General features: G+C 42.9%; 1 protein-coding gene across 4 annotated transcripts; it reads left to right on the top strand.

Moving 5' to 3' along the window:
- Positions 1-204: 204 nt before the first annotated feature.
- On the top strand, positions 205-9,331 carry LOC101830959 (CCHC-type zinc finger nucleic acid binding protein). Of its 4 annotated transcripts, none has more exons than XM_040737287.1 (5): positions 205-344; positions 6,660-6,764; positions 6,883-6,975; positions 7,136-7,334; positions 8,268-9,331. In XM_040737287.1, the coding sequence occupies exons 2-5, from the start codon at positions 6,662-6,664 to the stop codon at positions 8,383-8,385; spliced, it is 513 nt and encodes a 170-aa protein (XP_040593221.1). In that variant the 5' UTR covers positions 205-344; positions 6,660-6,661; the 3' UTR covers positions 8,386-9,331. The 4 variants fall into 4 exon arrangements, with proteins under 4 accessions (XP_040593221.1, XP_040593220.1, XP_005071189.1 ...); XM_040737286.1 differs by having other exon boundaries at positions 7,133-7,334; XM_005071132.4 differs by having other exon boundaries at positions 6,660-6,785.
- Positions 9,332-15,166: the final 5,835 nt, after the last annotated feature.

The raw sequence follows: 15,166 nt of genomic DNA, 5'->3' as shown, positions 1-15,166 counted from the left end.
AACACGACTCTGAGCTACGGAAATCAGCTACAGGCGGGAAGGCCACGCGCGCAGCACGGCGGAAGAAGCTGAGCGTGGGGGCGGAGCATGCCCCGCCCCATGCCGCCCTCGCGCTAGGCCGCGCTCCCCGCGGGCGATTCTGATTGGCCGGCCCAGTTCCCTGCGCTGATTGGACGCGTGGGCGAGGCGGAGAAGAGCCGTGCGCAGCGGCGTGTGAGGGGCCGTGTGCAGACCCGCGTGTGGCGCAGGCAAGGACCCTGAAAATAAACAGCCACTGCTTTGCGAGTCGCTTTCCTGGGCCTGCGTCCGAGTATCCACCGCTGTGGGCAGCTCAGACGCTGAAGGTGAGGGCTGAGGTTGTGGGTCGCGCTGTGGAGGCCGCGGGTTGGCGTAGCCGAGGCCGACGGAGGGCCGGAGTTGCGAGGCGCGATGGCGGCCGCACCTTGGCCTGCTCCCTGCTGCGTCAGGCGCGGGGCTCGGCCTGCCTGCCTCCCGGGCCCTGGTTTCCGGCCTGCCGCAGCCGGTCGGCCGTCCTGGCCGTCCTGCGGCCCGGGAACGAAGAGCCGGTGGGGTGGGGGGTTCGTTTGGCGCCCACGGCCGCGCAGGCCTCAGGCGTGTGGCGACGAGGCCCGGCGCCCTTGGGGCCGAGGCGAAGAGGGTCGCGCGCGGGCCTAGCGCCCAGGGCCTGTGTGGCGGGAATTCCTGGAACGGGGCCGTGTGCGGGGAAGGGCGCTCGGGCGCGGAGGAGGTCCGCAGGCCGGCCGCGGGGTGGAGGCCTGGCGGGCCATGTGCCAGCGCCTGCAGGGCCTCGGGAACCGGCCCGTGACGAAGCCCGCGCACGCCGCTGGCAGGCTCAGGGGTCTGGATTCAGGTCTCCATACTGCCAACCTTTATTCCTCTTGGATTCTCGTAGCTTGTATTCCTAAAAGGCCTGTTCAGCATTGCTGCTCAAAAAGCACTTTTCCTTGAGTCGATAAGATTAAAGTCTCCGGTCCGTAAAGTCTTACCGTGCGGGCCCGGGTGGGAAGGACTCCCAGTTCGTCAGGCCTTTAAGGCAGTCTCGGCGGCAGAAACCTTAGCCAATGTCTCTCGGATTAAACAGACACAAATTACAAGCAGGCCTCGGAAATAGAGTTGGCAAAGATGAATGTAGATTTTCATTAGCGTGAAAACCTGTTTTAGAAAGGTCTAATCGCCCCCAATTGGGTTTGGGTGTTGATTTTATAGGTAAAGCTTTTGCTTGTTGCCACATGTCAAGCACATGGCCTCAGCTACCAGGCACTTTCAGAGGAAGTGACTACATCTGGTCTGGAGGTGGGGGTGGGGGTCTTGGGAAAAGGAAACGTCGCACAGCAGTCGCCTGATTTCAAGTTTTTGCAATATTCTTGAGAACAGAAAATAGACAAGTTAAACCACGACTCTCAATTTGCCTGCATTTTAGTAAAAGGAAATTAAGGTATATCCCCATTTTCTGTTTAGCCGAGTTTTAATCTTTGGATTAAAAATTTCAAGCTTATTAGACATTTGCTCTTAGTATACATTGAATGTAAGATTTCTGGGTTTTTAAAAGATATATAAGCTGTAGCTTTATGCCCAATTCTTTAATTCTGAAAAGAAACGGAAAGGGGTTAAAATGCAAGCTTATCAGGTAATAACCCTTGGTTCTAGGCACTTTTTAAAAGGCTTGTTAAGCTTGCTTCTTGTCTGCTAGAAATTTTGTGCTGGGTTACAAAGGAAATAATTTATTGGAATCCCAAGGGCTGAACTAAGGGCTTAATTTCACCCCCAAATTACAGCTCCTGGCAACAGGTTTAAAAAACCTAACAGTAGTATATCTATGTATTTACCTGCTACTTCATATTAAGACTTTTTTGTATTTGTATTACCTTTTCATATTGATAATAAGGGATAATTAATTTCAAACAGGGTACAATCTGTAAAATGTTTTAAAGTAGTGGAAGACCAAGGGATTATATTCTAGCAATTGAACAACTGCTATGGACAAAAAACATTTATAAAGTATTAAAAATTTAGCGATTTATTACTACTTGGTCTTTTAGAATCCATTAAAATTATCTAGTAAATAAATCACTGCTGGAGTGATTTCTTCATTGGGTAAATACTTGCCGAGAGGGTTTGCCTTCCTCTTCCTTGACTCCTGACTGACAGTAAGTTGAGATCAGAAGACTAATGCCACGGCATCTTGGCCAGCTATGTGGAGAATGCTCTTTTCCATACTGCCTCATTTAATAGGGCTCTTATTCTGGCAGTGTCTAATTTCAGGTTGCTAAATACTTGGGATAATGAAGTGAACTTGGGCCTCATATTCAGATTGCAAATAGGAGTGCTTTGTACATTAGGAAAAAAGCCAGGTGTGATTTAGGCCTATATCCTCCCAGCACTTGGGAAGATGGGCAGGATTGTAAATAAATTTGAGACCTGCCTAGGCAACAGTAAAATTTTGTCTTAAAAAGGCAGGGAAAACCAACAGTGGCAACACTCCTTTAATGCCTGAGCTCAGGAGGCTGTGGCCCATCTCAATTTTTAGGACAGCCTACTATACCTAATAAATTCCAGGCCAGCAAAAGCTTGGTAAGAGACCCTATTTCCAAAAAAGGAGTAGGGGTTGGAAATACGAGTGCCACTGTAATCATCTGGAGTTGGCTCCGTAGTTAAAAATGAGGATATTTAGCTAGTGAAATTAAGTTGCCAGTGTTTGTGTTTCACTCAGGTTTGAGGGGGGAAAAGATTTTGGTTTAAGATTGAGAAATCTCTGTGAAAGATTACTGTGAATAAATTTAAAATGACTCCAGAGTCTTAACTAACTGGTGCAGTTTTTATTTGGTTTATCTAAAAGAATATTTTGTGCATTGGAATTCAAGTAATATGTAAGAAGCGTTTGTGTGTGTGTGTTGTGCGCGTGCTACCATTTTACACTAGCCTTAATTTAAACAGTCATCTCTAGGATGAAGACGTAGCTCAGTGTAGAGTGCCACTAAGGAGAAGGTCCAATCTCAACACAGGATAAAAACATAACTACCTCCTAGAAAATGTATTCATATCATATAGTAGGAATACTGAAGAGAAACAAACGGCCCTTGCCAAGTATAGTGTGAGCTAGCTTTACTATTTCATCTGGCTTTCCTAAACACAGTGGTGTACATTCTTTTGTATGCTCTAGATCAGTTTTTCCCATTCGAGGATTATCCCTACCCTTATCAGGGTTGCTATACTGAGACCATAGTGCAGTTCTTGCACTCTGAACATACTTACTTGGTATTATGCTCAGTAAATTGGCTTGGTAACACAATACCACACTGTTGTAATAAAACTGGATATAATAAAAGGAAGCACAATATAATCTATTTCTCACCCTGTCTCAAAAAGCAAAAAAAGTTACTGAAGAGGAAGACAATTAGCTATAAATTCTGTTGTTTATCCTGTAAAGTCTGAATATCTTAAAAACCTGTAAAATAAGCCTCTTAGTTTAACATACCTGGCCTCCAAGTGAATCTCTTCCAAATTTACTTGTTGATCACTGCTTTTTTGAGTGGAGTGTTCTGCCATATTTTACCTGGTTTGTCATGACAATGTGATACTTAGAATTTTTTAAAATAAAATTTACTTATTTATTATGTATAGTGTTCTGCCTAAATGTACAGCTACCGGCCAGAAGAGGGCGCCAGATCTCACGATGGGTGGTTGTGAGCCACCATGTGGTTGCTGGGAATTGAACTCAGAACCTCTGGAAGAGCAGCCAGTGCTCTTAATCGTTGAGCCATCTCTCCAGCTCGATTTGCATTTTGGAGACAAGGTTTCTCTGTAGCTTTGGAACCTGTCCTGGCTTGTCTTAGAACTCTGTCTGTGGACCAGGCTGGCCTTGAACTCACAGAGATCCACCTGCCTCTGACTCCTGAGTGCTAGGATTAAAGGCGTGCGCCACCACTGCCCGGTGTGATGCTTAGAATTAAGGCATAGAATGGCACAAAAATGAGCTCATCAGGTAAAGTACTGATGGCAGAAATCAGGTACCTAAGTTTGATCCCTGGAACCCATGTGAAGGTTGAAGAAGAGAGCTGACATACCGAAGTGGTCTTCTATAGGATCTGCCCTGTCTCCTGTCAAGTACATTTTTTTGGTTTGTGCCTTCATGAGTTCATGTGTGCCTTGTGCATGTAGAGTTGCCTAGAGGACAGAAGAAGGTATCAGGTCCTGTGCTAGAGCAATAAGTGGTCTTAACCACTGAGTCACCACTAGCCCTCCCCAGCCCCTTTTTTGAGACAGGGTTTTATGCAGCCAAGCCTGGCCTTGAACAGATCCTTCTATCTCCTCCCAAGTGCTGGGATTTTGAGCCAGTGCCACCACTTCTGGCTATAATTCTAATTTTGAAAAAGATACTTGATTTCTAATAGTTAGAATTCAGCCTGTATTCTGGTAAGCTTCATCCCTTTCATTTAAGAAATTGACTTTAAAGCGGGAAGCTTGAGTTTGCAGAGTTACCGCCACAGTAATTTCTATTATTCCAAGTTCTGAATATGTCTAAATAAATAGCTTGATGACTTGGGATAGTGATAACTTGGTTGTGCAGGGGTCATAAAACTAACAGATGTTTGAAACAGAACAGCTATGGCAGGGTGTGAAGAGGCATACGTGTCTGGAATAGTCCATATTGTCAAATCCAGATTCTCCTTCAGTGTCAGTGCACTCAGCCATGTGTCTTCCAGGTAATGTAACCTCTTAACCATGTTACTAGAATCTTTATGCCAAGAAACCCCTGCAGCAGTTGATAGGCTTTTAGTGAAGGAAGAAAACAAACTGATCTCCTGTTGCCTAAAAGCAGTGAAACAAGTATATGTTTTGGGTTGATTTTTGTCGAGATCTAGTCTCGACATGTAAACATTCATGATCCTTTATTTTATACTGACATTTTGTGTAATCCCACAGAGGTCTGAGTTCTTAGGTTAATAAAAAGAGCTTGCATGACAAGGGACAGTAAGGTGGAGAGCTGACTGCTGACTCGTTTCAGTTATCTTTGGTGGAAATTTTTCTCAGTGACTTCAGGATTGTTGGATAAGACTTTTTCTACCTACCACTTTCTTGTTTTGCTCTTTCTACTAGTACTGCCTTTATTTTGTATGACTGTTGGTCTGCATGTATGTGTGCATGTGCATATCTGGTGCTAGTGGAGGCCAAAAGAGGGTGTCTAGTATCTTGGAATTGGAACTATGCCAATGCTGAGAACAGAATTCCAGTCCTTCCATGAGCAGCTAGTGCTTGCAACTGCTGAGCCATCTTTCCAGTCTGGAGTTAGCTTTTGTTCTTTTTTGGTTTTTTTTTGTTTGTTTTTATTTTTCGAGTCAGGGCATCTCTGTATTGTTTTGGAGTCTGCCTGAAGTTCGCTGTGTAGACCAGGCTGGCCTTGAACTCAAGGAGATCCGCCTGCCTCCCGAGTGCTGGGATTAAAGGCGTGCGCCACCGACACCTGGCGAATTTGTTTTGTTTTTTAATCAGAAATGCCCTTACAGAGTGAGCCTTGATCCTATTGGAAGGGAAAGCCTTGGCTCCTAAAAAATCATCTTGTATAGGATACTTGTGATTTGAGAAAACTTGAATTTGAGTGACTGTACCCTAATGAGTACATAATTGAAAACATTACCTTAGTAGTAAATTAGTGATGTAGTAACTTGTGTTAGCAAACACATTATTACTGTTGGTATTTGATTAGATAGGATTGAGTCTATTTAAGATACACAGTTGCACAAAGCAGTTGCATTCTCCCCAAAAGCCGGATATATACTTGCTATTAAAAGGATCACTGTATGGTATGCTATACTGTTTCAAAGTATAGCATACTTAGCCTCCGCCCTACCATAATATGATAAAAGCATTGTGTTGGTTTGATTTAGCTATTAACAAAGTATTAATGCAAATTCCGAGCTGGGAGGTGTGTTCAGATTTTCTTTTTTCTTTGTTTTTCAAGACAGGGTTTCTTTATTGGTTTTGGAGACTGTCCTGGAACTCGCTCTGTAGACCAGGCTGGCCTTGAGCTCACAGAGATCCGCCTGCCTCTGCCTCCCGAGTGCTGGCATTAAAGGCATGCGCTACCAATGCCTGGGCAGATTTTCATATAGACTCTTAAAAGTTAGAAAGGGGTGTGACAAGTGAAGGGGACTGAAGAAAAATCTAATTATGAAAGTAAAAATTTTCCAGCTGTGTTTTCAGTTTTTATGAGGAATGGTCAAATCTCTGAAGATTAAATGCATTTGTGCAAAAGATGTTGTACTTTGTGAGTGACCTAGCCAGAGAGAAAGCAACTTGCAAGCACACTATCTAAGGCCATTAGATCGCTGAACTCAGTGGCTGTTGGTTGACTTTTGGTCTCAGATTTTTGGGAAAGGATCAGACTATGTGCCCAGGCTGGCCTAGAGTTTAGGATTCTCAGCCACTGTTAAAAGATCTGAACCTGGAATGTTGAGGTACTACAGGGATTAACACAAGCATGTTACTCAGTACATGCCTCATTTAGAAACTGTAAGATACAATTTTTGTTGTTTTCATTTGCATATGGTAGTTGGTATATAAATCAAAAGTAAATGGATGGATGTTATTCTAGTGACTAAAATAATAATTTCAAGTTTTTTTTCATGTCTTAACTGCAGCTATGAGCAGCAACGAGTGTTTCAAGTGTGGACGATCTGGCCACTGGGCCAGGGAATGCCCTACTGGCGGAGGTCGGGGTCGTGGAATGAGAAGCCGAGGCAGAGGTGGTTTTACCTCGGATAGAGGTATTTTTGTCGAATAAAAAATTTTAAATACTCCAGAATTCATTGATCCCAAGACTGGCCTGATCATCCAAATTCTTTATATTTCTGCTCAAAATAGGGTTCCAGTTTGTTTCCTCATCTCTTCCTGACATCTGTTACCGCTGTGGTGAGTCTGGTCATCTTGCTAAGGATTGTGATCTTCAGGAGGATGGTAAGTATTTAACACTTCATACTTTGGGAGAGGTGTGTACCTACACACAGCTTTGATATTTTCTAGCTTAGAGGGTTTGTAGCATGTTGTTTAAAGCATTATAACATTACTTTGTAAAGGTTTTATAGTCTTTGTCTGCTTCTTTTCCTTATTGTTGAAGCCTGCTATAATTGCGGTAGAGGTGGCCACATTGCCAAGGACTGCAAGGAGCCCAAGAGAGAGCGAGAGCAATGCTGCTACAACTGTGGCAAGCCAGGCCATCTGGCTCGTGACTGTGACCATGCGGATGAGCAGAAGTGCTATTCTTGTGGTGAATTTGGACATATTCAAAAAGACTGCACCAAGGTGAAGTGCTATAGGTGAGTCAAAGTTGGTGCTGGTGGGAAGATGACTCCTCTGTAGATTTTTGTGGAGGTGATGTTTGTTACAGTGAGGGCCTTATGGGTACATTTGAAATTTGAGGACAGCTTGTGAACTTGTTTCTCCTATAGGGTGGGTTCTGGGGATTGAAAGTCATCAGCCATAGTGGCAGATGACTTTAGGTAAAGTGTGTAGTATAGGCCAGCGAGGACTTGGTGGATATAAAAGTAGTTATGAGCCGGGCGGTGGTGATGCAGCCTTTAATCCCAGCACTCAGGAGGCAGAGGCAGGCGAACCTCTGTGAGTTCAAGACCAGCCTGGTCTATAAGACAGGACAGCCTCTAAAGCCACAGAGAAACCCCTGTGTCTCGAAAAACCAAAAAGCTAGTGTACCTATGTTTTATCCCTGTATCCCATGGTGGAAGGAAGAAACAAACTCTTGTGATTTGTACTCTAACTTCCATATGTGATCTGTGGTTTGTCTATGGTATAGGTAAGTGCTATTGGGAGCATACAAATGAAACTACAGGGATTAATTTATGAATAGCAGAACATTTTTGCTAAGGTTTTCACCTTGGTGATGGCTAATCTCTTATGACAAGTTTTTTTGAGAACCTATTAATATTCTTCTCTGTTCTTAGTTTAAAAATACAAAGATCTGGAAGTTTAGCTGGGCATAATATGTAACACTGAAGATCCAGACCAAGGCTAGGTTGTGTTTGAGGCCAGCTTTAACTTACATAGGAGAGAGAGAGACTCTTGTCTCCAAAAGTAAAGTGCTGAGCACACTGGAAGGGATTTTTAAAAAAAAAAGCAAAATATGGGCTAGTAATATCTCTCAATGTTTATAATTTTTAAAATGTACTTGCTTTATTTGATAAGTTTTATTCTGAGAAAGCAGTGTGAAAACATTTTTTTAATTTATTTTTTAGGTGTGGTGAAACTGGTCATGTAGCCATCAATTGCAGCAAGACAAGTGAAGTCAACTGTTACCGCTGTGGCGAGTCAGGGCATCTTGCACGGGAATGCACAATTGAGGCTACGGCCTAATTATTTTCCTTTGTCGCCCCTCCTTTTTCTGATTGATGGTTGTATTATTTTCTCTGAATCCTCTTCACTGGCCAAAGGTTGGCAGATAGAGGCTGTTCCCAGGCCAGTGAGCTTTACTTGCAGTGTAAAAGGAGGAAAGGGGTGGAAAAAAACAGAATTTCTGCATTTAACTACAAAAAAAAGTTTATGTTTAGTTTGGTAGAGGTGTTATGTATAATGCTTTGTTAAAGAACCCCCTTTCCGTGCCACTGGTGAATAGGGATTAATGAATGGGAAGAGTTCAGTCAGACCAATAAGCCCTTCTGGGTTTGAGTGTGTTCCCATGTAGGAGGTAAAACCAATTCTGGAAGCACCTGAGCTTCCATAAATAACATTAATTTTTAGCATAATGACGGCCTTGGATTGTCTGACCTCAGTAGCTATTAAATAACATCAAGTAACATCTGTATCAGGCCCTCATAGAACATACAGTTGAGTGGGAGAGTAAACTGAAAGGACAAATGTGTTGATGGCTATGCCAGGGAAATCGGGATAAAAGCCTAACACAGGAGCAGCTTCATCCCATGCAGATGGTGATGGCAAAGGTGTAGAACACATTTTTTTCAAAGACTAAATCTAAAACCCAGAGTAAACATCACTCAGAGTTAGCATAATTTGGAGCTATTCAGGAATTGCAGAGAAATGCATTTTCACAGAAATCAAGATGTTATTTTTGTATACTATATCACTTAGACAACTGTGTTTCATTTGCTGTAATCAGTTTTTAAAAGTCAGATGGAAAAAGCAACTGAAGTCCTAGAAAATAGAAAATGTAATTTTAAACTATTCCAATAAAGCTGGAGGAGGAAGGGGAGTTTGACTAAAGTTCCTTTTGTTTGTTTTAAATTTTCATCAATGTATATAGAACAAAATGGCATATTAAAGAGGGGAATGTGGAGGACTGAAAGATGACAGTTTGGACTTTTCTTTCTGTGCCAATGTCTTCAGTAAGGAAAAACTGGTGACAGAAGAACACAATGGTTTGGGTGCTTTATTTGCAGAGCTATAGAAAGTTTTCTGTGGGTCTGCAAGATGGTCTAGTGGGTAAAGGCAGTTGCCACATACATAGGCTTGGTGACCTGAATTTGGATCCAAAATCCATGTAAAGGTGGAAAGAGGACTTCTACATATGCACTAAATTCTCTTGATCTGTTATGCTTTTTCACTCAAATAGGTCTGGACTTTACTGCTTTTTAGCTCTCCCCTCCACCCCTGCCCCAGGTTTCTGAAGCATGGGAAATGTTAGATTCCTTGCCCTCATCCCCACCCCCCCCACCCCCAGGATCATCTGATTTTAATGCCCTTACTATATAGACAGTAAAAGCAAGCTAATAGAATGTAGTTCAGGGTTAACCCTAGGCACCCTTCCTACCCCTGCTTTCTGAAATATAATTGGTGGTTTTCCCATTTAGTAATGATCCCCTCTTGATGCCATGTGATTCTTTACATTGGGTGTATTTTTAATCCTCTATGTAGATAGAGTTCAGGTCAGTTTCACTTTCAGTGTTGTAGTATACAAATATATTCCTGACATTTGTTTAGATTGACACTGAATCTTAGTGTGTTGTTTTTTTTTTTTTAAAGATTTATTATGAACACAACACCCTGCCCCCATGTACGTCTACACACCAGCAGAGGGCACCAGATCTCATTACAGATGGTTGTGAGCCACCATGTGGTTGCTGGGAATTGAACTCATGACCTCTGGAAGAGCAGTCAGTGCTCTTAACCTCTGAGCCATCTCTCCAGCCCCCTCTTAGTGTGTTTTTTAACTCATCAAATGGTATGGTCTAGGTAGTCAAGCAGATTAGATACCCCAGTAGATTAATTTCAGAAAGTAGAAAGCAGCATAAGTAATGTCCTGGCTTTTGGTTTGTTTTCAAGATTAGGTTTATCTGTAATAGTCCTGGCTGTCCTGGAACTCTGTAGACCAAGCTGGCCTTGAACTCACTGAAATCGTTTTGCCTCTGCCTCCCAAGTGTTGGGATTAAAGGAATGTGCCACCACCTGCCAAAATGTTTTTGTTTTTTGGTTTTTTTGAGACAGGGTTTCTCTGTATTGTTTTGGAGACTGTCCTGGAACATAGCCAGCTCCCAGGCTGTGTCTACTTTGTTTTACCATTGTGTCATGACAACCATACTTTGTTTTTCCAGACAGGGTTTTTCTGTGTAGTCCTGATTGTTTTTTGATTTTTCGAGACAGGATTTCTCTGTATTGTTTTGGAGGCTGTCCTGGAACTCACTCAGCAGACCAGGTTGGTCTTGAACTCACAGAGATCCTCCTGCCTCTGCCTCCGGAGTGCTGGGATTAAAGGCGTGCACTACCAACCTCCCGGCTGGAAATGACCTGTTTTTAAATATCACTGTTGAATACAGTTGAAGCCTGGCCAAATAACCTCAACCTAGAACCCATGTTAAGGTCGAAATAGAACTGGCTTTCACAATGTCCTGGTGACCTCCACACAAGCTGTGGCATGCACAATAAAACTTCGAGGTTTAGGTGTCAGTGTACATGTGGTTTCTTTTCAGCCTCTGATAATTAAGTTTTCAGTACATAAGGTGACACAAGATATTTTGAGTGGAGGTCAGAGGCTAACTTTAGGAAGTCAGTTCCTGGATTGAACTCAAATTCTGAGATTTGTAGGCATCTTTACTATTTGAACCATCTCAGTGGCACAAGTATACTGAGTCTTTAGGTGAACCACATTAAGACTTATAATTGCCATGGATTCACACAAGCATGGTAGGCCATATACTCTGGTAACTGAGTTACACCCCTAGCCCTTACCTGTGTTTTGACACCTTTGGTGAACAATTAGCCAGTTCTATAGACCACAAATGTTCTTTTGTAAAATGCCAATTACTTTGCTCTTGATAGTTTGAACATGTATTTTACAAGGTAGTCCACAGTTACAAATGTTGGTGCTGGTGGGGGTTTCAAGATGGATTCTCTTAATGATTGCCCTGGAACTTGCTTTGTAGACCAGGCTGGCCCTGAGGTCAAAGATCCACCTGCCTCTGCTTCCCATATACGGTAATTAAAAGCATGTGCCAAGAACTTCATTTATTATAGAAAACGATTAGAAAATGTTGAATGGGCTATACATTCTTTAAAAGTTCTTTTCCCCTAAGTGATAAATACCCTTAAGACCTACTATATGGGGGGAGGGTGGCTGAAGAGATGGCTTCATAGTTAAGAGCACTGACATGGCATTTCTCAACTATGTGACACTAGGTTCCAGGGACTTTGATGCCTTGACCTCCAAAAGCACTGTGCACATCTTTTACATACACGTGCAGGTGAAATACCCTTAAAACAAAAACTGCTGGGTCTGCACCCTGCCCTAAACTTCCAGCACTCAGGAGGCAAAGCAGGTGAAATGAGTTTGAAGCTATCTTGGTCTGAGTTTCAGGCCTCACCAAGACTACACAGTTTAAGACCCTTTCAAGAAGGCGGGGTACTGAAAGTCACCTTGGGGTATGTATAAGGTATGTATAATCACTGTCATGATTAAACTTGTGATCCACATCCTGAGATAGTACATTCATACATTGCAAAATGCTTAATGATCAGTTAAGAGCACTGGCTGCTCTTCTAGAGGACCCAGTTTCAATTCCCTGCACCCACAGGGCAATTCAAACTCTCTCCAGTTCCCGGGAATCTGACATCTTCACAACAAAGCACGTTAAAAAGTAAAACCTGGAGTTCTTGACTTGCTGAAGAGGAGTTTAATGTTTGTTGGGTGACTTCCTAGGGAGATTACAACAAATTTACCTTCACCCTGGGTATAGCACCAGGGACAAGTCAAATGATTCCATTCAAGTCTGTATAGCTTGGTGAGCCATGAGTGTATTGCAGGAGCTTGGGAGACTTCCTTGTAGCTTACTGTACAACTTGCAGGTAGCTTGGTTTGAATGTCAACTCACTTCAATTGATTTTTACAAGGTTGAGCAAGAGGCTTTAAGAAGCTTGTAACTTGCTAAGGTGTTAAGCCTGTTTAGTTTTCTGAGTTTTAGGAGCCTCCCTTAAGGTGGGAATGTTTTCAATTAAGAAACAGCTATATGACAACATTATTTCTATCTTTCCAGTATTTGGCAGTGATTGGTTGATTGGAAGGTTGATAGTCTAAATCCACATGGATTTTCTAGATCATGAGTAAATTGTCTTTTTGATGTCTTCTAGTATCAATTAGAACTGTTACTCATACATGCTTGTTGTACAAGTCATAGTCCAAGTTTCCAAGTACTGTGCTCTGCCTATGTGGCTTCAAAGCAAGGATCCTATTAGTTACTAGTATTAACCCTTTTATTGCAATTGGAAATTCAAACACTTGGCATAAAATGTTCAAAAGCAGTTTTTTGAGCCATCGGTATTTTACAGGTTTCCAGATGGTTTTAATGTGCCACCAGATTGAAAACTACTGAGTTAGAAGACTACAGCTATTACTGCTGGAGCAGCAATTTTAGAGCAGCTACAGTGCTAATTCTCTTAATTACTGTGTTTTCAGTTTGTTGGCTTTTGGGGACAGGGTTTCTCACATTCTTAGAACTTGCTCTGTACACTAGGCTCTGCTTCCTGAGTGCTGAGATTAAAGCAATATGCCGCCACCACCCAGCCTCAGTTTTTTAATATTTTGCATATCTTATAAAGAACAATTCCATGTCTATCTCCTTTTAGCCCAACTACAAAGCTGTTGCTCATAATCACTTAGTAAATCCTTGTAGTAACTTGTGGTATTAGACAGATAATGCTTTTTTTTTAGACTTATTTACTATGTACACAGTGTTCTGCCAGCTTGTATGCCTGCAGGCTAGAAGAAGGAGCCAGATCTCAATACAAGATGGTTGTGAACCACCATGTGGATGCTGGGAATTGAATTCTGGACCTGTTGAGCCAGTGCTCTCAACACCCACACATGGCAACTCACAACTGTAACTCCAGTTCCAGGGGATCTGGCACCTTTACATCAATGCACATAAAGTTAAATTATTCAAAAAAGATTAGATATGCATATGCAAATGAGTTTGTTTTAATGTGGCACATCAGAGGGCACCAGCATAGAGTTCAAGCAAGGCCCTGCTTAAAAAAAAACTGACCCTCCCTCCCAGTCATTTGAGTGTAGTGGTTGGACACCTGTAGTTACAGGAATTGGAGGCAGGAAAATCAGAGTTCAAGGTCATCCTTAACTATAATGAAAGGTTTGTTTTTTTTCTCCGAGATAGGGTTTCTCTGTATTGTTTTGGAGCCTGTCCTGGAACTTGCTCTGTAGACCAGGCTGGCCTTGAACTCACAGAGATCCTCCTGCCTCTGCCTCTCGAGTGCTGGGATTAAAGGCGTCGCTACCATCACCTGGGGAATAATTGTTTAATTATGTGAAGGTGTAATTTTACCTTGCCTGCCTAAGGCACATGGTTGGTTTAGTGAAAAGCTAAATGGCCAATAGTGGGGAAGAAGGTAAAGATAGAAATTTTGGGGAGGGAAAGTAAGTAGGAGGAGGAATTTATTTAGGCTTGGGGGAGAAAGGAGATGCTAGGGAGACACTAGGGGCCAGACAGACAGACATGAAATGTTTTGGGGTCCTAATGGGTCCCCCGGGGAAGGGGTGAGAAGAAGTCAATGACACACCCTGGGAGTCAGATGAGAGGAAAAACAAACTTAAATGCATTCCCAGCACCCAGGTGTTATGATCCATTGACATTGCCTAGTCGCCCTTCATTAGCTAGGCACATTCAGGACCTCTGACAGTGACTGTAGGTAGGAAACATTTAAAGAGAATAAGGATCAATAATACCACCCTTTTAAGTAAGGCATGTGTGAGCATCTGGGAGAGATCAAATAGCCTTTTTATATTATGCCAAACCTCAAAAAATAGGCCATAAGCTCTGCCCTTGTCTGATTTAATTGAGATAAATCAATTCATTTGTGGAGGGACAGCAATGAGAACAGGAGAGGGGAGTATATACATTACCCATCCTGAGTTATTCCCCTCCTTGGTGGGAGCAGGCTGATCCATGACCAGGCACATATCTCTTTCTGGAACCCATATTGGTGTCATGGCAGTCTGAGGAAAAAACATAATCATACCCTCACCCATGGGGTAGCAGGGGAGTTCCTGTTGCCATTGGAAGGAGATAGGATCTCACCGGAGGCAAGGGGTGTGTTCCTTGACTGAGATACCCAGTGTTGTAGGCTGGACTGAGCCCCTTGTCATTAAAACGGAGAAAGTTCATATGGAAAAGGACCTCTGTTAAGGCCAGATGAGGATCCCTCTTAGCTTCTGTTGAGATAGTCCTGGCTAACAGCTTCTTAGGTTCTCTACACAATGGCTTGCCCCTGCAGATTGCAGGGAATGCCAGTGGTATTGGAAATCTTCCAGGACTCCAAAGAGTCATCGAATTATTGAGAGGTATAAGCAAGTCCATTGTCAGTCTTAAGTGCCCAAAGTACCCCTATAACTGCCATGGCTGACTTGGTAGCATTGACAGCTTTCTCCCCAGAAAGGGCATAAACAAAGGAGGAACAGGTATCTAGCATCACATGAACATATTTAAGATTGTCAAAGGGGGCATAGTGAGCAACATCCATCTCCCAGATGGCATTAGGCAACGAGCCCTGGTGAATAACCCCTGCACAAGAGGGAAAGGAGGCAAGACGGGTACAAGTGACACGTGCCCAGGACAAATGTTTACATTGGGACACTGATGATTCTGGAAGAAGTCTATGCAAATTCTGTGGAGACAGA

Source organism: Mesocricetus auratus, unplaced genomic scaffold (genome assembly GCF_017639785.1).
Source record: "Mesocricetus auratus isolate SY011 unplaced genomic scaffold, BCM_Maur_2.0 Super-Scaffold_100676, whole genome shotgun sequence".
NCBI classification, from domain to species: domain Eukaryota; kingdom Metazoa; phylum Chordata; class Mammalia; order Rodentia; family Cricetidae; genus Mesocricetus; species Mesocricetus auratus.
Note: the sequence above shows the minus strand (reverse complement) of the source record. Positions and strands in the feature narration are given on the sequence as shown.